Source organism: Phragmites australis, chromosome 14, assembly GCF_958298935.1.
Source record: "Phragmites australis chromosome 14, lpPhrAust1.1, whole genome shotgun sequence".
NCBI lineage: Eukaryota > Viridiplantae > Streptophyta > Magnoliopsida > Poales > Poaceae > Phragmites > Phragmites australis.
In genome coordinates this window covers 16,753,539-16,776,757 of record NC_084934.1, presented here as the reverse complement: position 1 = coordinate 16,776,757, position 23,219 = coordinate 16,753,539, and the positions used below count along the sequence as shown (strand labels likewise).

The following is a 23,219-nucleotide window of genomic DNA, read 5'->3' as shown; positions in this document are numbered from 1 at the left end:
AATGTCGATTTACAATGTCGAGTCCATGGACAGAAAAGGAGCAACAAAGAAGCGCAAACTGCACCGAGACCAATTGCAGGGGAGCTCGAGACCACAAAAAGGCAAAACTCAATTCTCAAAAAGTTAGTACGACTCCTGAACTATCAAATGTCAAATGTAATTATACAACAGTCTATGCAGCCATTTCCCCCCTTAAATCTGACATGAGCTACTATGCAAATCCCAATATTTATTCCCATTTCATTTTGAGCATGGCTTGCTTGTGGCACAAGTATTTATTTTATATACACTACTTTTACAAAAGGTGACAGGAGGCGAGGAAGCCTGTAAATAATGAATAAATGGCATCTTCTACGATCAAAAAAAATGTGACTCTGTAGGCTCAAAACATCCTCTCCCCCAGCTGCAGTGTGAATCTTCGAAAGAAATGTGCCCTGTACGTCCGCTAGAACGAGAATCTTGCAAAGAACGAATTTGGTGTGGTTGCACCATCTGGCACTGCAGCAGGCTGTGACGAAGCCACATTTGAAAGGACACCATGCTGGCACTTCTTGAGCTGCCAAGTTTCAAACAGGAAAATGCCATTAGCTTCCTATTCAAAATGACCCAATTGTACACTTTTTTCAACATCAGGAGTATGAGTCATAGGTGATTCCCTCAAGGTTTTATTTTTTTGCAAACTAAATACGCCAAATATTCAAGAATGTCCCCAGCCTCCATTCCCACTCACCAAAAGGCGGTTGGATTCCAAGTTTGTTAAATGTGGTATGCAGATTGGCCTAAATGACTTATATTACAAAAGGAATCTTAAATGTCAACAGCTAACTATGCAATGTTTGACATTCTTGAAGCATAAAAAATATGAGATAAAGGTCTAGCCATAGAATGTGTCATTTGAACACTTCTAGCCATTATGAAGCTTGCAGCCCGTGAATTTAAACCAGCCAAATCAACTTCAGTGATTGGATTTCTAGCTTTCTACCCATAAGTGAGCCCAGCAATCAGCTTGCAGACAGCATCAGTTAAACAGATCATTTTGTGCAGTAAATGAAATCTTAGTTGCTCTTACGTTATAATAAGAAAAATATTGCAACATAGTATTGCTGTTGCATATATTATGGAGACATGTCACATCATTTTTAGTATTTACTCATACTCCTAATGAATATAACTTTTGTTTTTGTAACCCTTACAATACTTGAGTTAACTTAATTCAATATGCAGTAGAATATGACTGAGGCTCTAAGACATCCTAGACATAGTATACCATGTAAAATAATCATATCTACAGGAAAAGCAAGAAATCAGCAGCAAGAATAAATTTCTATGAGAAAATACCCAGTGTACCTCATCAGGACTGAATTGTAGTAACATTGCAACCACAGGCAACAAGGCCCCCACTTCCCCTGTAACAAATGAAATCAAATTGATATTTTATATCATCTGTTACTGTGCAGCAACTAGAGACAATAAAAAGTTTCAATTACCTGTTTCAAGAAGCTTTAGAATCACATTTTTTAGATATGTCAAATCTATTCCTTCTCGCTTTTGTGATCTCTCCATATTGCGAAGCTCAGTTTTCAACATTGCTTCCTGAAATAAAGAATTAGACAAAAATAAGGGATGCCAACTTGAGGCCTCTTATCAATAAAAAGGAACTCGACCAGAGGAGAGACGTCCCCATGGCATTGCCCCTATGAAGGAATGGATCCCAAACCCTGGCTGACTAGGAACACGCTAGACAGATTACTCAGGGAGGTTCCCAATTTTTGCGCGAGCTGGGGTCGGCAGCCTCCTCTGCGGGAGACTCAACCAACCAAGCTATCGCTCGGTTCTCAGGCCTCTTATCAACAAGATATGTCAAATCAATGAAACAATAACTACATGTCCAGTTTCATCGTGACACAAAACAAGATAATATTTGAAGCATACAAGGTCATAAACACCATAAAGACTATTGATAACAAGACTAAAATCAGAGTAATCCCTGTAACAAAAATCAGAGTAACTCATAAACACACAAGACCAACATATGGTATTGCACACTGAAGCTCATTATTACAAAGATCTAAAGCGATATAAGGGGTCAAATCAACATCTCAACTGGATCTTTATGTGTATTTTATAACAAAATATCTGTTCCCTGGATTTCTAGAGCATGCTAAGGTGAATTCTCCAAACTCTTATCTGGTACAACCCAGCTTATTTTAATCTAGCAATTGAAAGAACTACAGGCTTATTGGTTCAAACAGAGTTCAAAAAATACCCCTTGGATAATACATGAGTGAACAATAAATGTGCACGTACTTATATTACTCGTTCATTGTCTCATGTAAGACTCTAAGTACTAGATCTGCAGCACCTGGAATTCCACAGACCAGGGATGTTCCAGAGCTTATGGCATAAGGACTAAGCCTCTGGTAGACCACTCTACCCCAATGCTCTGTGTTCCAATTTCTTAACCACTGACACAAAAAAAAAAAAAACACCACAGCAAGGCCAAATATCCAAATAGTTTACTAAACATGGCTTCAGTATCAGCTGGAGTGTAGCAACTTAGCAACAGTAAGGCCAAATATCCAAATAGTTTACTAAACATGACTTCAGTATCAACTGGAGTGTAGCAGAAGAGCAATAGTTACTGCAATACTAGTGTATATGTCAATTAGCCAGGCTTCAGATTTCAGCAAAGCTACTTCAAGTTAGAGGAATAACATCAGGAAATTACAAGTTAACACACATACTCAACACACTATGGTTCCTCCATAGAAGAAATATGGGTCCATTTTTCAAATTTAATCCTAGTTGGCATTCGATGACTAGAAAGATCAAATGTTGTATGGTCAAATCACTCAGCATAATTAATCAGAGTTACGCAACTAACTAAAGGTGCCAAGAACTCAAATGACCCACCTGTTGATCATGAAGGCGGTTTTCACGCTCGAGCTCCTCAATTTCTTGCTGAAGAAAACAAAGAAAAACAAAAGCGTATTCACTTGACACTAAAATAGGGGGAGAAAGTGAGGAATGCATGCTAAGCTGGTAACTTACTTGAAGAGCTAAGATATGCCTCTGTGACTGAGCCGATTCCTCTTCTCTTTGTGCTTGTTGCCGTGCAAGAAGCTGAAAATGTAGGCATGGCATTATAAGTTGGCAATGTTTCTCATCTAAGTAGTTATTCATTCGGTCAATGCATCACTAGGCACCAAAATGTCTAGTTTGAACGAATAGTTGAAAATAAGCTATAGAAGAGTGCAAAATACAGGGTAAAAGTCCAATTCAAGTAATGTAATTATTTTAGACTAGCATCAGGGTAGTTTTTCAGGGGCATGGCTCATTGGAAGATTGAAATTACCAGAATTTGCTGCTCGGCCAATTCAACACCCATTGTATCCTGCTTAACAGGTCCTGCAAATACAAGCCAATGACAAGTGAAAAAATTTCAGCCATTCAACTGAGAGGAAGCACACAGGAGAGATTCGAAAATGAAACATAACATTGACACAACCAATTACCTTGACTTTGATAATCATTGTTGCTAACCTGTGACATCAATGTAATAATCTCATCAACATAATTTCAAAATGATGAGTCCTATTTTAAAATTTGTACATACAAAGTATCAGAAGGGAAGACAATTCTGCAATACCATGGTGAATGTATTTAGTAAATGTTTTCATCATCATATTCTTGTCAGATGGTAGTTACAAGATATGTAGCAGCTTTAAATTGGAAAAACATCATTTATGTTCCTCTGTTATGGACATAGATCCATAGGAGAGGATTGGAGGGGGGAGAGAGCATGAGGGAGAGGAGGTGCGGCAGCAAGAGGACAGCACACGGCGGTTGGAGGCGAGATAGAGAGGGGGGGGGGGGTTACCCCTTAACCTGCTTGCCCTTTATTGATAAATTGCCTCTCTTTATATAGGGAGGCTAACTTGACCCCTAAGTAATCTATTACAATCTGGAATAATCTGGAAGCTCCTAATCTACTTAAAGGGCAAGTGATCCTACAGGCCCGGTCGGTGCTACAGTGCGTGTGGTATTGTTCATGCGGGTGAACAGTATTCATGAGCAGTGCCCTAGGCCGACTGGTGTAGTTGGTCCATGGGCCAGGTCCAGGCCCATAACATTTCTCCCTCCCTTCACATGGTTGGGAGCGCCTCAAACTGATAGGTGGAGGCCATGGTTGCATCTTTAGAAGACCCCATGTCGATGAACGGCCAGAACTCCTATGTCGCTCCATGAGTAGATGATGCCGAGTCTTAGATGGTTGTCAAAGAACTCCGTGCATTCCATATAGTCTTTGTCCTTTGTGGCTCATAGTCGGAAAAGTGTGTGAAACATTGTGTCGCCCTTGTTGATGGAAGAGATATGCATGGTGATGAGCTTGTCAAAGATGTGGATCATGGCCATGAGTTGTGGCGCATTGATGATGAATGGGGCAAACTCCTCCTGGGTCCCATGAGATGACCATCAACTTGGATGAATAATACACGCCTCTCGTATATCCTGCAGATCAAAGTTGTGGTATACCTTCCTAATGATGTTGTGCACCTGTGCCTCCTGGAAATAGTTTATTGTCCCAACCGTATTACCAGGAATGATCCTGCTCCAGATGTAGCCATGAAAGTTGTTTGTGTTCAAGAGAGACTGTGGAAGATCACTTGAAAGAGCTGATTCGTAGCTGAAGAATTTCCCTCTGGGATCATACACTTTGTGAATGTATCTATCATTTGCTGAAATCCTGTTGACCAAGAAAAAAAATTGTGGTTGATGTAGCTTGACCAGGCACTAAATTGGAGAAACATCATCATGAGCAGAAATCCAAGTAGCAGAGATCTTATTCCTTGTTTGAGCACACCTCTGCAGTTAAGTTGCTCCGAATCCACCTATCCATCCTCATAAACCCTTGATAAAATTTGTTTACTTCTGCATGGGCTATGGGTTGAACCCGTGTGAAGTTACTGCCAATAAAATGGGGATGATCATGATCCTTAAGTAGCAACTCGTGTGCAGGACAGTCGATGGAGCCAACACGGAAGATCAGCCTGGGGAGGATCATGGATTATATTCATACATGTGTAGGATAAAGACGATATAGCATATCTTTCTACTTTATCACCGCACCGTAGAAATAGCCAGGCTGATCATGAGCACACGTGTCCATGCATGTGTCATCACATGTGCCAGGTTCCCATGGGAATACGTTCAATTGGCACCTATCATGTCCATGTATACTATCCAAACATATGTCAAACATGCAAAGTTGAACACATGTACGTGAGGTTGCAAAAAGTTTTGGGCCTATTTGTAGCCCCCTTTTGCTAGTTCTCCTTTGAGCGATGTCGGTGATGACTAGTTGGACTAGGATGATTGATGGAATGCCGAGGGGTAGCAAGACAGTAGTACATATGATGTTGGCGATGAAATCGATGTAGGATCCTACAAATTTCCAGTGCAACAATCTGTCTTTATCCTACGCATGTATCAATACAATCCACAATCCTCCTTATATCACTTGTATGCACATCACCTTGCGGCTTCTTACGCATGCACAAGAGATCCAACCAAAATCGAACATGCATGCCAGGTGTTCTCATATTTCAAAAAAAAAACAATAGAATATAGCATGTACGACTTAGGCTCCTTTTCATCCGCAAGAAAAAATATAGGGTTTGTAAAGCACCTTGGAATTTCCCGCAAAAATTAATGCAACACATGTAGCTCCCGGTTCCCACGGGAACACTGCTTTGCTATCGACGAACAAATAGGCGGGGATGATTGGCGACAGTGCAGTTTGTGGATAGCTCCACGGCGATGTTGTCTGGTACGGTGCCTAGTTTGTGTGCCGTTGGCAAAAGGGCAGCGGCCCCTCTGTCATCTCGCTTACGAATGGCGACTGGTCGGGCAGTGACACTGGTCTTGGTGGTGTCGATGGAGCCATCGTCAATGGTAGAGTAGTTGGGGGCGCTCACCAGGGCTATCAAAAAAGCTCAAGGCTTGCGAGCTACTCGAGTTCGACTCGATCTAGGCTCGATTCGAGATCGGCTCGTCTGTAATTCGAGTCGAGCTCAAGCCTCCACATAAGCTCGACTAGCCTGTGGAGCCAAGCTCGAATAGCTCGACAAGGCTTGACTGCACCTGTGATTGAAAATTCCCATTGATCACAGTATTCCCCTCCACCCAAGTTCAATTTTTGCAGGCCACCACGCGGCAGTGAGTGAGTCCTAATTCCCAAGGGCGGACGCACCCACACCCCTATTAGGCCCCACAGATTCCATCACACAACCTACACATTGACCAAGTCATACAGCTCCTTCCAATCCAGCCACAAACCCACAACGACCTCCACATATTTTATTTCTTAATCCTGATGCTCGATCCTCTCCTAGTGTCATCTTCAGAGGCTATGTCTGAGCCTCCCGAGTCTCCTCACTATTGCTCTCCAGGACTGACAATCAATTCGGCCTCCTGATTGTTTTGGTTTTGCTGGTGCCATTCTAGTTGAGCCTACTCCTTATCATGATGCCATTCTTCATCCGGTGTGACAACATGCTATAGCAGAGGAGATCGCTGCTCTTGAGAATACTAGCATATGGGATCTTGTTCCTCTTCCTCCTCATGTTCGTCCGATCACTTGCAAGTGAGTTTATAAGGTTAAAACCCGCTTTGATAGCTCCCTTGAGTGGTACAAAGCTCATCTTGTGGTGCGTGGTTTTCAGCAGTAGCATGGTCGTGACTAGGACGAGATTTTTGCTCCTGTGGCGTACATGACCACTGTTCACACTCTTCTTGAGTTCAATGTGAAGAATGCATTTCTTAATGGCGAGCTTTGTGAGGTGTTTATGCAGCCACCTCCTGATTATTTAATTCCTAAGGGTATAATTTGCCATCTTTGTCTCTCTCTTTATGGCCTCAAGCAAGCTCCTCGTGCCTGGTTTCAACGCTTTACTTTTGTTGTCGTTGTTGCTGGTTTTTCTGCTAGCACCAATGTCCATGCACTCTTTGTTCATACCTCGTTTCATGGTCAAACCCTTCTGCTCTATGTTGATGATATGATCATTACTGGAGATGATTCTGAGTGAGTTGCTTTTGTCAAAGCATACCTTAGTGAGCAGTTTCTTATGTTTGACCTTGATCCTCTTCGTTACTTTCTTAGAATTGAGGTCTTTCTACACCTAAGGGTTTCTACCTCTCCCAAGAGAAATATATTCAAGATCTTCTTGATCACACTTCTGTCACTCATTGTCGCACTGTTGAGACTCCCATGAAACTCAATGTTCATCTTCGAGCCACTGATGATGAGCCTCTTTCTGATCCCACCCGCTATCGGTATATTGTTAGGAGTCTTGTTTACCTTGGGGTCACTCAACTTGACATTTTTTTATACATTGCATATCTTGAGTCAATTTATCTCTACTCCCACTCAGCTCCACTATAGTCATCTCCTACGTGTCCTGCTTTATCTTTGTGGGACTTTCTCGGCGCCTTTTCTTTCCACACTCCAGTTCTTTGTAGCTCTAGGCCTATTTTGATGCTACTTGATGCTTCTTATACGAATGCACAGGCTAAGGATCAAGTGATTGCTCTTCAGTATGTGTCTTCAGAGTTTCAATTAACAAACTTCTTCACAAAGGCACAAACCAGAGCTCAGCATAGCCTCTACCTTTCCAAACTCAGTGTTGTTGACCCATCATGAGTTCGAGGGGGTTGTTAGAGATATAGGATATTATTCCTTGCTTTGTATAGTGCTGGTAGTCTGCCGATTATAGCGCATGATTAGTTACCTTGTATAGCACCTGATTATCTGCCTTTCATGGCATCCTGTACATGTATATATACGGGCCTAGAGCCCTCATGATGAACACAAGTGCTATTCATAACAGGCGCATCGTGGGTTATGACAATGGTGCAGTCGTGGTTGGTGGGGAAGCTGGCGGCTCCCGCCGTTGGAGCATCATAGACGATCACAACGGCCTCATAGAGCACTGCATCATGGCACGTGGCGTCGTCGGCTAGGTAGATGGTGGCGTCGCAGCATGCGGCTTCTGCAGCTGCCATGCTGCTTGCGTCGTTGTTGGGATCCAGCGTAGTGGCAACACCGCCTGTCATCTGAAAAAGGGAGCCGGCTGGCACAAAGGGAACGCCAGTGGCTGATGTAGACGCAGAGGCAGCCATCTTTACCGAATTCCCTCACTTTTTGATGAACATGTTAAAACTTGTGTGGAATTCATCAGACTCGTTGCAAGCAGTGTCTCCAGCAATCTGATCCTACGTAGATTAATCTTGTGCTATAGCGAAACAGGTAGGAACAGTACCTGTTCGATTGATGAACAGTGGTCTGGTGCTGTTCGCTTGAGGGACTGTACCGTTGTTACTGTTTGGTGCACGAACAGTGCTGCATTCTCTTACCTTGTCGTGGTCTGGAAGTGTTGATGTCGTACTAATTTCGTACGTGGTTGGTGGTGGAAAATTATTGGTCAATCTCTCATCGAGATCCCTTGTAAAATCCTTCATCCATTGAATCGCCGTAGCACAAATCTCCTTTTGTGGAGCATTGGGATCGAACTCTCCTCTGAAATCCATGGCATCAGAGGTTGGCTCTTGATACCAGATGTCATGGACATAGATCCATAGGAAGGGATTGGAGGAGGGAGAGAGCGCGAGGGAGAGGTGCGGCGGCGTGAGGGTGGTGCACGGAGGCTGGCAGCAGAGAGGCGTGAGAGAGAGAGGGGGAGGGTTTTACCTCTTTTGCTTGCCTTTATTGATAAACTGCCTCTCTTTATATAGAGAGGCTGACCTACCCTAAGTAACCTATTACAATCTGGAATAATTTGGAAGCTCCTAATCTACTTAACGAGCAAGTAATCCTGCAGGCCCAGCCGGTACTACACTGCACCTAGTCATTATTATCCAAAGAAACAAAAATGCACCTTGTGCTTATGGTTTTCTGTCCATTCACCTAGTGGATACAAGTGGCATATTGCCAGTGGCACTTAACCAGTGAACACCTAGCACTTATGCTGTTTGCTACTTTGATATAGGTAATAAAGATAGCAATGAATAGGTTATAAGGTAAATGACTTACTGCTGCTTTAGCCTCTAAAGAATGTTGAAGATCCCTATTTTCCTTGAGGAGTTTAGCTATCTCTCTTTCCTTGTCTTCAATCATTCTATCAGCAATATCACGGAATGAATCATGCTCTTCCTAAAAAAAACCAAGCATATATTAAAATCCTGGATTAAAGACATAATAAGGGCACGCAGAAAACATGAACCATGTCCAGGAAAAAACCTTCAATTTCTCATATTTCAGTTTCAACTCCCTTAAATTCTTCTCAAGTTGATCGTCAACATGGCCATTGCTCTGAGCCTTCAAGGACTCGCATTTCACTGCACCATCCACATTCACAATTTTTGTCATCAGCTCCCATCAAAAGAAAAAAGAAATTTTTTAAAGTAGATAGCATTTAATGCATCTTACATCTCCAGTTTTCCTCTACGCTTGCCAAGTTTTTCTCCCACCATTCTTTCTCTGAGAGGAAATTAGAAGTAACAGAATCTAATTTTTTCATTACATTCTTTAGCTTTTTCTCAGCATCAGCAAGAGCCAAATCTCTGAAAGAAATTAAGTAGGAATGAAAACTTGACAAACAATAAGAGCTTATAAGAAATAAGGTGACAATATAGCATATAGTGCATCAGCTCACAGGATTTGTGCTGTGAATAACAATAAGGTAACAACCAGAGGTCCAGAGTACAACGGTAATAACATACCTAGTATTGCAAGTTTGCTACAATGCATACTGCTGCAGATATATGCAGCTAGTTCACTTTCAAAATGAGAGATTAAGTTTCTAGGGACCTCCAGTAGTTAAAGTTAAAAGAACTGCTGCAGCTACTGCAGATAGCATATTTAACAAACTGAGCTGGAAAATATAATTTTCGTTATGGGCGTTCATTTCAAGCATGTTATGAATAGCACTTGCATGTATTTAATCGAATCATGGGCAACATATAGAGTACATGAGTGTGTAGAGGAAAAAGGACTATTAATGAATAGGGATCCTAACACGTAAAGGATTCTATACTCCTAACACCCCCCCCCTCCTCAAATGAAAGGCGTATGCAATAGCGTTACATTTGAAAGAGTGGTCACTTAGTACTAAACCTAGACATAATATAAAACCGATACATCAAAAAATTGTATGTTCAAAGCCGTCATAGAGTGGAGCCTTGGTAACCTATCGAATCAAACCGAAGAAGTGCAAAACGAAGCACGTGAGTAGAGGCGTGGTGATAACAACAAAAGAACGTCCTAGATCAAGAATTGCAAACAAAGCGATGACGAGTAGCAAGACGACAAACGAAATTGTCACTAAAGCTACTAGAAGACCTAGATAGCGCAGTTGCATTAATAATGACGAGAAAAGATTAGCTAAATAAAGACAAATTTTGGCTAACCACAAAAGAAATCAGCTAACTGATGATGGAATATGTGGACTCGCACGGCATATATGAACTCGAAGAGAGACTTGGATCACAACGAAAGTAAAGATTAACGAAAAATAGAGATACTAGCAACGAAGGTGGAAGCAACAAGACTAGCAAGAGCAATAGAAGAATGAAGCCAGTCAAACTCCCAAAGACGTGAATTACAGCGGACTTGGATAGACACGTATTAGGAGAGAGCACTGCCCCATGTGATGAAAACATAGCAGTTGCATCACAAAAACACAGCTAGTTGCATCCCCGTGTGATGGATGACAACGACAACGACGGGAAGAGAGTAGCGGAGAGAGGATCTTGGCACCAGCGGAGAGAACAAGATCCCGACGGCTCGTTACTCAGAACATTAGACGCGCAGATCGACCCAATCCCTTCTCCGGCTATCGACGACAATGCTTGACGAATCTGCGACAGCGGAAGGCCTAATTGACAGGCCGTCGTGAGAGGAGCGATGGCCGGCGCCCAGATCCAGCCGACAGTGGGGCCTCGATGGAGAGTTCTTGGCAGCGGAATCCTACAACGATGGCAGCAGGATCCGCCGACGCTCTGGACAAGTTCCCGATGAAGAGAAGTTGACGCGGTGGTCAAAAATCAATCGACGGCGAGGTGACGCGGCGCAGAGGCCGAATTGGTTAAGGATCGATCCTGATTCGATGACGCGTCCTCCTGATTCAACTATAATTGAAGAGTGGCAGCAACCCCGACGAAAGATTTTAAGAACCGGCTAGCGCATTGACGAGAAGTGAAAAGCCGGATAAATACCCTAATAGGGTCGGGTTTGTTCCTTATTCGCTGCTTGTGGGTATGTTCGTGGGCACAAATCGCTACCCGACGGGTACACGGGTATGGGTAAGACATAGCCCCAAATCCAGGTAATATTAGCTCTTCCATGTTTGTAAAATGTAGCATCCTGTTTAGCTCTTCCATGGTGGATTCCTATGCTCACATCCCTTTCAATTAACTCGTGTTATATTGTCCGTATTTCCCGCAGAGATGCTCATTGACTCATTTCAGTGATGTTGCTATACCTTGTTCACATATTTATTTGGGCTGATGTTCAGTTGGGATTAATTATTTAGTTCTTGTTCACATGTTCACTGATGGGCACCAATGAGGAAATTAGAGTTGCTTTGTTCCTTCAAATGAGCATAGTGAATCAGGTTGTTGCAATGTTTACCCATTCTGATGATTGCCACCTTATCAGACGTCATGGACCTTCTGTCGCATTTACTTTTATGTTTGGCCAGATGGTGAGCCCGTTTCCTTTTCTATTTCTATTTTTGTTGCTTTTCTGAAGTCCTTTGTTTTATGCATGTTAATTTCATTAGAATATTACCTTTTGGTTAGCACCATGATTTGGCGCAGGGTCACTGTGTTTGTGGCTTGCATATTTAGAGTTGGATTTTGGGTTGATGGTTGTATGCCTATATAGTTCACATGTTCATTTGGATTTGGGGCTGTATAGTTCATGTGAGATCTGGTTGTATAGTTCATGGCAGATAATCGGGTATGCTCGCAGGCGACGGGTTTGTTCTTTGTTCTTCGCCTGTGGGCAAACAAATATTCGTGGGTATGGGTATATAGGGAAGCAGTACCCGTACCCGCCACACCTGATTGCCATCTATAGTCGCAAACAAGCCTGCAGGATGGGCAGGCACAATACCTCCTGGTGGCGGGAGATGGGATTCGATCCATCAAGGATTGTTCCAATTGAGCTTGTGATGGCGACACAACATCAACGTCCGTACAGTGGTGACATCAAAACAAAGATGTGCATCACTGGGCTGTGACAGCGTCAGATCCGCGATGTTGGTGGCCTGGCGAAGACGGTTCATTCAAATCAACGACACGATCAGCGATCCAACAAAGAAAAATTGACGATGATGATGGAGACATCCAATATGAAGACAATCCGAAGATGAGTAATGACTCAGGATGAAGAGCAAATACTCAATGATGGTGGTGATGTGCGAAAGTGCAACACACAGGGAGAGAAAACCCTAAACCTGGCTCTGGTACCATGTTATGAATAGCCCTATGGGAAATATATAGAGTACATAAGTGTGTATAGGAAAAGGACTCTACCAATGAATACGTATCCTAACACGTAAAGGATTCTATACTCCGAACAAAGCACATCAAGCACTGAGGAAGCCCATCAGGTATGATTGTTCTAAGTAGAAAGTTAAGCCACCCTACCTTGCCTCAATCTCGTCACCGTGTCTAGATTGTGCATTTTGAAGGTCATGGATTGCTTTATCTCGTTCTGTCAAGGCAGCTGCCACCTCCTTTTCGGCTTCCTTGATTAAAAGCATTAGCAATCAATCGAGCCAATCCAAATCTTTGGTTACATCAGATATCTAGATAAAAGGATGTCATACCCTTATTGCTTCTTCATGTGCTTTAATCAAATCTGAATTTTTAGCTGCGTTCAGCTCAGCATCCTTCTTTTGCAGAAGCGCATGTGCCCGGACCTTGTACGCAGAAAATTCACTTTCCAGTCGACTAATCTGCAAAGTTCGGAAGGCTTAATTTGGAGTTCTATTTTTACAACTATCAATTGCAGTACATGGCACATTTCCATTTCAAAATGTCAATGACATCAGACTTTAAAATCAGGCATTTTGTAGGGTTAAGAATATCATTTGTGTGCCAAGCCAAGACTCACTAGTAAGTTCTCTAACCAAAAATGGCCTATCAAGTTTCATTTCTGTTAAGGGAGAGGCCATCTTTACTGCAAATTTATATTACACAACTATATGCAATTCAATACTGCAGTATTTAATCAATGAGTTCAAATTTCAGAGGAACTCCCGTTATTTATTTCATCCTGCCTCTGTACTCTCCCCTACTCCAACCCTCAGCACAGAAGCTTCTCATATAAATGCCCAGAAAACAATGCACATGCAATGATGCAAAGATATGCATGACATGAAATCTTGGTGTCACCAACATGCTATTATGAGTGATATGATTATAGTGTAATATTGAAAATAATGTGTACCTTGGCCACCTAATACAACTGTTCGAACCAGTACTAAAATGCAAGAACGGAAGAAGGTTATTGCAATCTGTAAGCTCGTATTGCATACTACAAGCAGGGAACGAAACATAGAACAGTTAAAACTACTAATAAATTAAAAGTGGCACTGAGCAATGAACTACATGAACTCTTCTAGTATGTGCAGGGCCTAGACATATATCAGCCATGTAAAGCTTACAGTAAAGATATCAGGACAAGTTCACTTTGCTTCATGTTCACTAAACTTTAAGCTCATCATAACAATGTACCTCGTGTTTTGCAGCCACTAGATCAGAATCTTTGGCTTGTAACAATTGATTTTGTGTTGACAACTCTAACTCCAATTGACCTGCAGAATATCCGAACAAGTTTACAGATATATTAATGTTGCTCCAAAATATAAATAGAAAGTCTGGGCAGACTTACTTTTAACTTTGGCAAAGTCTATCTCAGATCTAAGGCATGCACTTTCTGATGCTTCCAGCTTTGACCTAAGAGATTCACAAGCAGCTTCCCGGCTTTGCCTTTCTTTTTCCTGAGTAATTATCAAGTTAGACAAATTTTATTTAGTGCCTCCAAGATATCATAAAAGATCTGCTGACCAAACAGCAGCAAGAGCTCTTCAACAGTCATCTCACCTAAAAAATTAAATATTCTAGTGATGGAGTAGTAAAAATAGTAGAAGATCCAATACTAATGCCCTTTGCTTCTATTGGAATCCGTCACTTTTCAAATCAACTGATTGCAATGCAAATTAATTTATTATAGGGAAAGTCGATATACAGGATAAGAACTGAGTAAGGCAAGGCATACACAGAAATTGTAACACGGTAAATTCATGTGAGCTCTACAAGCTGTTTCAAACTTTTTAAACTTAAGGTTACCATCATGTACTAAAAATGATCATATGTTCGGTCCACTCAGAATAATGGGCAGAGTTTCCAGGTCACATGAGATGCCATTTTATTCAGCATTTCTTGTGCAGTTATGCCAGCCTTAAATGTGAGCAAACAGTACTTTCGTCAATCTAACTACAGGATGCTCAAACTCATCATAGTTTCTATTTAGCACTACAGTTGTTTTTATATCTACCATTTTGGCATCTATGGCATGGTTTGTTCAACTTTGCACAACAATGGCATGTATCAGTACAAAATAGAGAAACATACATGTTGATCCTTTAGATGAGCAAGCTCCCCTTTAACCTCTTCCAGGGCAGCTCTAAGTCGGGCAGCTTCACCTGTTGCTGCTGCTTTGATTTCAGCTATTTCTGAATCTTTTTCCATTAGTACCACCTTGGAAAGTATAATTAGTTAAATATATGTCAATATTACAACCAACTATGAAGTTTACTCCGATTAATTTATTCTCAGCACACTGCAATCAATCTTCTAAAGCTACTGACTACTCTGTCAACAGTAAAGCACAGCAGAAAATGGTAATATTCTAAACCATTTAGCTAACAGCCAAAAACATCTTCCACTAAATACAAACTATAGTTTTATGATATAAAATTATGTTATTTACAGGAGTCATTACCTGAAGAGATTGAATTGTTTCAGATGCCTTCGTCCTTTCTGCAGAAACTTCAGCAAGCTGAGACTGCAAGCTTTCTAATTGCTGAGGGCAAAAAAGAAGCCAGGTTAGCTTTTCTTTTGTGAACTCATCCTTACGAAATTTCATTCATGAATTTTCTTACCTTCTGATGCTTAGCAGTGAGCTCTGAAATTATTGCCGTCCTCTTATCTTCGGCAGATTGCAGTGATCCTTGAATTTTCTCTAGCATCTTTATAAACATCACATCAGTGCGTTCAAGCTATACTTGTTACATAAACTAAATAGGACAACACTATTAGATCAATTGTTTGATATATTTGACTCAAACTAAGATTATTTTAGCTCAGAAGAACAGCTAATTGCTAGCTCTGGCACGTACATCAGCATCATGTCATACAAGTAACACATATATTGGACTTCCGAAATGAGCAGGGATCTCTTAAAATCATATATGCTTATTTCAGCTTAAAAAATAGATATCTAAACCAATATCTTAGCAACATAACGAACTGTGCAATTACGTTCACTCAATCAATGCTATCCAATAATGCTAGACCTATCTCCCTCTTCCACCCTCCATATAAGCACCAGATAGAAGATCTTGGCACTGACTGGCCTAAAGACATAATACAATGCAAGAATTTCATCTGTATGCCCTGCAACTCTTCGTCTTTCTTTTTTTTTTAAAAGAAGAAAAAGAAAATATACCATGCAACTCTACCTTTTAAGATCATCAAACAAAAAAAATTACAAGAACCTTTACATTTACATACCTGCTCTTTTTCAAACATTGATTGTTGCAACTTCTCCAGGGAATTATTTTTGGCCTCCAAGGCAAGACGTGTCTCATCGAGGTTAGCTCTCAACCTACACATGGTTTGCATTCACTACTAAGATATATATTACATATTTATATTAAGTTAAAATGTCTAATGGGGAAGCCTGAATGGATAGGACTGTAAAGAGATTTGCATCAGCTTTATCAGAGGAGCTAGCTACAGATAAAAACCTAGGACTATAACCATAATGGAGGAGCTGCAAAGCAACGCACTCAGGAGGCAGGATTCATATAACCATACCACTCAGTCCCAACCACTCGAAGAAAATGAGAGAAGAAAGCTTAGTGCTAAATTTGCAAGATGTTAAAAGATCGGACGTGCATTGAACAGTCAGATTAATGTTGTCACTCACTTGTTGTTCACTGTCCGCAACTGCTGCTTTTCAGCATCCATTGACCGTAAAGCCTCACTAGCCTGCTGACGAGCACGCTCCAGATCCTGCTGTGCTGCTAATTGAAGAGAAGTAGCCTGTTCAGCCTTCTTACTAATTTCATTAAACCGAGCTTCCAGGTCATCTTTTTCCTGTAAATGTGCCATGATAAACATTAAAAATTAACTGCTGCTTGTTTCACAGGATTTAATATATCAGTACGTAACAACAATATTGGTATAGGGCATTCATGAGCAACAGCCAGCAAAGAATCATATGCACAAAAGCAATTTTTTAATCAAACAGTAAGAGTTCATCAATATTCTTCAAAGATAGATGACAGAATTCCATACTTGGGGAGGAGACCAATGCGGCAAAGTAAAAGATTCATAATTCTCAAGTTAATGTACAGGCATGACAACTCAAACTGGTTAGCGGTTACCTTCTGTATATCTTGTATACGTTGTTTTGCACGCTTGTGAAGCCTCTGGAACTTGGTATCCAGCTCAACATATTTGTCATCACGTTCTTTTAGTTCTTTTTCCTTTTTCTGCTGAGCTACATACATGGAACTAATGATGAGATTCTAAAACCAAAAAAAGAATGGAGCAGCAAGGACTGGGTTGTATCACATATTGTAAAGATATAACAAGGAGTACTCGGATCAAGCTAAGTTACTGCAATCCCAGGTTTAATTTTTGGCTGTTTGTGAGACTAATCTTCAACTGAATTGCAGGTGAATTAGTATCCTTATTGCTACATAAAGATAGAAATTTTCAGTTCAGTTGAATTTTCAGCTGGCAACAAGCAAGAACGACAGTTTGTTACTCACAATGTGGCAAACAAATAACAGGGGGTTAAAAACGTATGCTTCACAACAGTACAAGAGCTATCACACACTTGTTCCAGTCATAGAGCAGCGAAATGCGGCAGTGGAACACACCCCGACCATTCCATGTTCATCATTTGTCAGTGACTCAGTGTCCAACAACGTAGGTAGAAAGGAGGATGCTCAGGGGACAGTAGCGGCTAACCTTCGGCGAGCTTGGCGGTGAGATTCTGGACCTTGCTGTCGGCCTCGGCATAGGCCACGTTGACGTGCTCCAGAGCTGCCTCCCGCGACTGCCGCTGCTCCCGCACCTCCCTAGTGAGGCTCTCGACCTGCTCTTTCAAGCCCCTCACGAGCTCCGACTCCGAGCCCTCATTGCCGCGTCCCATCGGCTGGGAACCGGCGATCTGGGACCTGAGGTACTCGTTCTGGAGGCCGAGCTCCACCACAGCCCGCGCCAGCTCCTCCTCCTCGTGGGTCCGCCCCGCCGCCTCGCCCCCACCCGCCTGGCTGTCCTCCCCCGCTGCCGCATCCGCCGGCACTTCCTGCACTGGCCGTGCCCTCTCTTCTTCCATAGGAGGAGGCGCCTCCGCCGCAGCTTCTGCGGTCGGCGCCGGCACGGCGCTCTCTTCGGGATCCATCTCGCCGAGCCGGATCCGAATCTGCTCCGCTTGAGGGATCGGACCGGGGGGTTGGGTCGTATTGGGAGGGGGGCGGAATTGGATTAGGGTTTACCGGGAGAACCAAACCCGGATCTCGGCGGAGGAGGAGGAGAGAGGTAGGGGCATTCGCCGTCGGTGGCACGGTGCGGAGGAGAGAGACGAGGAACAGGAAGGGAAGCGGTGCTCAGCAGTGCCACGTGTGGCTGACAGATGGGTCCGGTGATCATATGGGCCGTGGCGTAAGATGGATGCAACGGTTAGCACAACTGGGAGGTGAATCCCGATGTCAATTCCAATTTTCTTTATAAAGAAAGTGGCCCATCTCCATTTGCACGCATCCTTTAAAAAGTAGTCCATGAGCCGGTTCTTCTCTTTAGCATAGGATATGCCACAAGCTCGCAGTAACCTGGTGGCGGTAATGGTTGCTCGTGAGTTGAGAGGAAAGGAGCACAAGCTATGGTCGATGAGTTCGGTTGGGTGAGAGCTTAGGTGGCAATCCAGGTGAAAAGCAATGGAGTTACGTCAAGATTCCATTGCATAACTTGGGAGGAGCCTAATTTAAAATTGTTAATAATATTATTAGCATGTATGTTTTCTATTACATAATCTAGGTAAAAACCTTGTATTAGCATGCATGTTTACCCTAGTTAGGTTTTATTCCAGTTTTCCATTGCATAACTAATGGTAAAGTCTAACTTGGGATTATCAGCAATATGATTAGCATGCATGTTTGTAAAATAAAATATTTGAAAAAATTAGAATCAATCTGGTCAAGCACACAATTTGTCTTCACAATACTCAGTCATTTAAGGTTGCTGGAGTCCTGAGAAGTTCATACACACCTAAGAAGACATTCAAGCCACCAAAATACTCAAAGTGATCATCCAAGGTGATTAAGTACACCATTAGAGAGTGATGGTGCTTATAGGTCTAGAGAGTCATTGCTAGGTGACTGGTACCTAGAGAGTGGATCAAAGAGTGATCTAAGCTTGTACCTCTTAGTACCCTAACACCTTAGAGTTTTGGTGACTTATTGGCAAATTTATTGACCCTTCGACTTGGTATGAAGCGGCGGCAAGATACGTGTACAGGGACATGAAGACCCTTACTTTGGTAGCTTAAGCTTCGAAGTAATCACGATAGCAAGGGACCGGAAGAAAAGCTTGTGGTGAGGCCTTACATTGGTGGCTCATTCGAGTTGAAACCTTGTCTTTGTGACTTGGTGGCTCGATAGCCGTGACCGAATGCCGACCGGGAGCATATCTTTAGTGAAACTCTAACATGGATTAGTGGTGGTATTTATGCTATCGATACTACGGGATAAAATTTCTTATGCCGAGTTTGCTTTCTCCAACTTATTTACGTTTCTGCATTTATTTTCTTCAATTTATCTTCCTAAATAGGTTGCAAGCTCTTTTGATTGGTAGAGTAGACTCACTAGATAAACTTAGAGTATATTTATATAAAAATTAAAATAATTTTATCTTGTATAGTTTTTGGAGCCAAATAAATTCTAAGTGTCCTAATTCACCCTCCACTCCCTTTTAGAACGTCACTGATCCCTTCAATTGGTATTAGAGCTATGGCTCACATCTAGATCTTCAATTTATGGTAGAGCGTCACACCTTTCATAAGTTTTCGCCAATTCAAGTGGCATTTGAGCCTTAGTCTCATTATAATCGGTTAGGCTTCACCGTCTAGTGAGTTGTGACATCTGAAGTTGGGACGGATTCTCACAGTACTCCACTTTTTGATGGCGCAAACTTTCCTCAGCGGAAAATTCTAATGACTTTTTATTTGCAAGCTCAAGGGTTAGATGTTTGAAGAGTTACCGAGAAAGGGATGAGGTAACGTATCACTAACAAGGAGAGACAATTAGACGCATTAGTAAAAATTATCCTTTTATCATCTATATATGTTGATGCATTTAGTCATATTTATTTTCTCACTAATACACATGATATTTGGACTAGTCTTATTGAAATACATGAAGGCACAAATGATGTGCGTAATGAAAAATATCGTGTGATTGTTACTAAGCTCAATGGCATCAAGTAACTACCCTATGAAAGTGCTAATGATATGTACTCACGTTTGAATATTCTTATCAATAAGATCAATGAGCTAGGTTTGACGCCAATTGAAGATGATCAAGTGGTAAGAAGAATACTTAAGCTCTTCTTCTAAAATACAAGTTGACATCTACGATAATAATAACATCAAGAAGATGACTTCAAGTCAAGTACTCGGTAAGATCACCGTCCATGAGATGACAATAATAATAGAGGTAGAAGATCATACCTCATTCAACGCCAAAAATCTTGCCCTCACAAGCAAGCAAGCTCAATGCTTACACATGAAGGCGGAGATAAGGAGGCAAGAATAAAAGTTAAGCTCAGGCGAAAATGATGGTGATCAAGATAAAGAGAGCGATAAAGAAGATAATCAAAGCACATCAAGTAATAATGAAATTAATCCCAAGATGACCAAATTTTTCTCAAAGGTAGAGAAGAATATGAAGAGGATAAATGCCAAGATTGATCATTCTATCTCTATTGAAAATTTGATCATCACAATTGATCATATCAAGAAGAAGAAGACCAAGAACAAAAGAAAGACAAGGGGAAGAGCTAAGGCATTCGCAACCTTAAAAAGATAGATGAGCAATGATGAAGAGTCAAGCTTAAGTGATGAGAACTTCACCATCCTCCCCTCCCCCAAGAAGAGCTCTTCCTTAAGGTCATCATCATGGAAGTCGACACGCAAACCATCTCACAAGTGTCTTATGGTCAAAGGAATAGATAGCGATATAAGTGATGATGAATCCGATGAGAATTCTCCCTCCTATGATGAACTCATTCATTTGATCAATGAGCAACAAAGGATTATTAAGAAACAATCAAAAGAGTTTAAGAAATTTAATACATTTAATAGCATTCATACTACTTTTATTTCTAATTATGAATAATATTGAGCAAATTCAATTTGCTAAACAAGGAGCACGATGAAGTTAAGGCTAAATTTGAGTGTATTGAATATCAAACTAGGGTCCCTTTGAAGCAATCTACCTTACTATATAATTTCAAGCATAAGGTAGATATTTCTACTTCTTGCAATAATTTAATATATATATCATACTCACCCCTTTGTAATTAGAAATGCATTGAGAATATTTTTTAAGAACCATCTAATGACCTCATTGCGCAAGAAAATGTTAAACTCAAGCAAGAAGTCAAGAAGCTTAAGAAGGACTTGAAAAGACTAAAGAGCAAGAATCATGTCTAACTTCCTCAAGATAACCATATAACCATGATAAACAAGTATACGGAGGGGTCCATCGTGACATGCTTCAAGTGCCATCAAGAAGGCCACAAGTCTTTCAAATACAAACAAGTCAAGGAGAAGAAAAAGGCGAAGAACATCTCTAACAAGACCTCCAACCTGTACACTAAGCTCAACTATAAGGTCAAGACAAAGATTAACCACTACAAGCTCAAAAAGAAGAAAAATGGCAAGGTGATTGCATACATGGTTTGGAGAAAGGATTGGATGTGGAACCAACCTATTTGGGTGCCAAGGAAGTCATCACCAACATGAAGAGACCCCAACCGGTTTAGATTTCAAATAAGACTTGATGCCCCAAAGCGGCTATAGAGATTTGGAGACTTGGCTCACAAGATGAAGTGAATGTTCAAACAAAAAATTCAAGCATACAAGTTTGGCCACTTTGATAAAAATCATGATCATCATATATTCAAATCCACATCCAATGTAAAAGAGGTAAATGGTAGCTAGATTTATGTTCATGTATTTTGTTTTTCGCTTCTAGCTTATTTGCCTCGTCTAGGATTGCATATGCTTATTTCAATTTATTGCAATGCCCACTGTAGGTTTTATATGGTAAGTTGTTTGTATTTATCTCTAACCCATGAGTAACCTACATAGTTTATCAATTGTAGGTCCATTTCATGGTACTAGTTTTTACAATTTGTATCTTTCATGTGTCATGATCCAATCTATAGGATAAATTCATATTGTTATCAATAACAAGTGCATATATCTTAAAATTATTCAACACTTGTATACACACATTTAGGAGGAGTATATCCTATAGGTTGTAATTTTGAGACTAATATATGTTGCAAGTTGTATCTCTTGTAGTCTAATGGAGCAATCAACATATCCCCGGTGATATGCAATACTTAAATACTTTAATTGGTATTATTGTCAAATCTTTTATTTATTTAAGCTATCTCCATGCATAATATATCTTAAACTTCCTATCTTGACATATTGTCTAGTTGTCCTTATATTTCTTTCTCGTTGTATGTATGCACACATATCTTGACATATTGTCTAGTTGTGCATATGTTTCTTTCTCATTGTATGTATGCACACATAAAATAGAAGTTTAGACTATATTATATGAGTTTCATAGATTATGATCCATGTGCTTTCATAGGCTATAATTGGTATCATTCATTTGTAGTGATATTCATACAATCGGTATCCTTTTAATTGGATCATTATTTGTGAAGCTCTGTCCTATATACTCTAATATTTTCCCTTTGAGTTCAACATGTGCATATAGCCTATTTGAGAGATTGTTGATAAAGGGAGAGAATTTTAATTAACAAAGCAAGATGCAAGTTGCAAGATGAATAATGTGGGGAGATTATAGCAACTAGTAAGATATCTAGGAACCCAAAGTTAAAAAAAGAGGAGAAGGAGAAGGAGAAGAAGAAGCTCTTGCATGCGTCGATCAAGAGAGATAGTGGCGATGGAGAAAGGGAGAGCCACAACAAAAGGAGACTAAGTGGTAAAAACATGCATCCAAACAATATGATAAGATTTTGTGCTCATTTATGATATTTATATTTGATATTATTTATTATTTACCACTTGCTTTGGTTATGTTGTTCAATCACCAAAAAGGAGGAGATTATAGCAAAAATGACCCTATTAGACTATAATTGTGATTTGGTGATTAATGACAATATAGTCAATGAGACTAACATGGTTGTCAAGAATATATGTTAGTAGGTCTCATAGATACAATACATGAAGAAACTATCGTAGCTGGGACAAAGTTTGATTGAATTAGAAAAGTTCCAGGAATATTTAACTCACCGGATGGTCCGGTGCTCTAAGTGTTGAACTCACCAAAGCATATTTGACAAAGGGAGAGAGAGGCCTAAAATCTCACCGAAAGGTCCGGTGATTAGCAGATGTGTTCACTAGAGCAATTCTTCCAGAGAAGGGTGTCGTGCTAAAGAATGAAGGCTAGGATTCACCAGATAGTCTGGTGATCAAAGCGTGGCAACACCAAAGTGTTTCTGTCCAGAAGATAGAATGGAACAACGCATTGGATAGTCTGGTGAACAGAGTAAGATACACACCGGGGCATTTCCACCAGAGAAGGTTGCAA

General features: G+C 40.9%; 1 protein-coding gene across 4 annotated transcripts; it reads right to left on the bottom strand.

Moving 5' to 3' along the window:
- Positions 1 to 103: 103 nt before the first annotated feature.
- On the bottom strand, positions 104 to 18,085 carry LOC133890518 (protein GRIP-like). 4 transcript variants are annotated; one of them, XM_062330909.1, is made up of 21 exons: positions 17,335 to 18,085; positions 16,743 to 16,858; positions 16,283 to 16,452; positions 15,865 to 15,958; positions 15,234 to 15,320; positions 15,074 to 15,154; positions 14,704 to 14,829; positions 13,961 to 14,069; positions 13,804 to 13,883; positions 12,894 to 13,022; positions 12,712 to 12,812; positions 9,488 to 9,621; positions 9,299 to 9,396; positions 9,092 to 9,211; positions 3,516 to 3,543; positions 3,356 to 3,408; positions 3,052 to 3,123; positions 2,914 to 2,961; positions 1,488 to 1,593; positions 1,348 to 1,406; positions 104 to 556 (listed from the first exon to the last, which is right to left on the bottom strand). In XM_062330909.1, the coding sequence occupies exons 1-21, from the start codon at positions 17,768 to 17,770 to the stop codon at positions 446 to 448; spliced, it is 2,358 nt and encodes a 785-aa protein (XP_062186893.1). In that variant the 5' UTR covers positions 17,771 to 18,085; the 3' UTR covers positions 104 to 445. The 4 variants fall into 4 exon arrangements, with proteins under 4 accessions (XP_062186893.1, XP_062186895.1, XP_062186896.1 ...); XM_062330911.1 differs by having other exon boundaries at positions 16,743 to 16,853; positions 17,335 to 17,535; XM_062330912.1 differs by having other exon boundaries at positions 16,743 to 16,872; positions 17,335 to 17,474.
- Between the last annotated feature and the right edge of the window lie 5,134 nt (positions 18,086 to 23,219).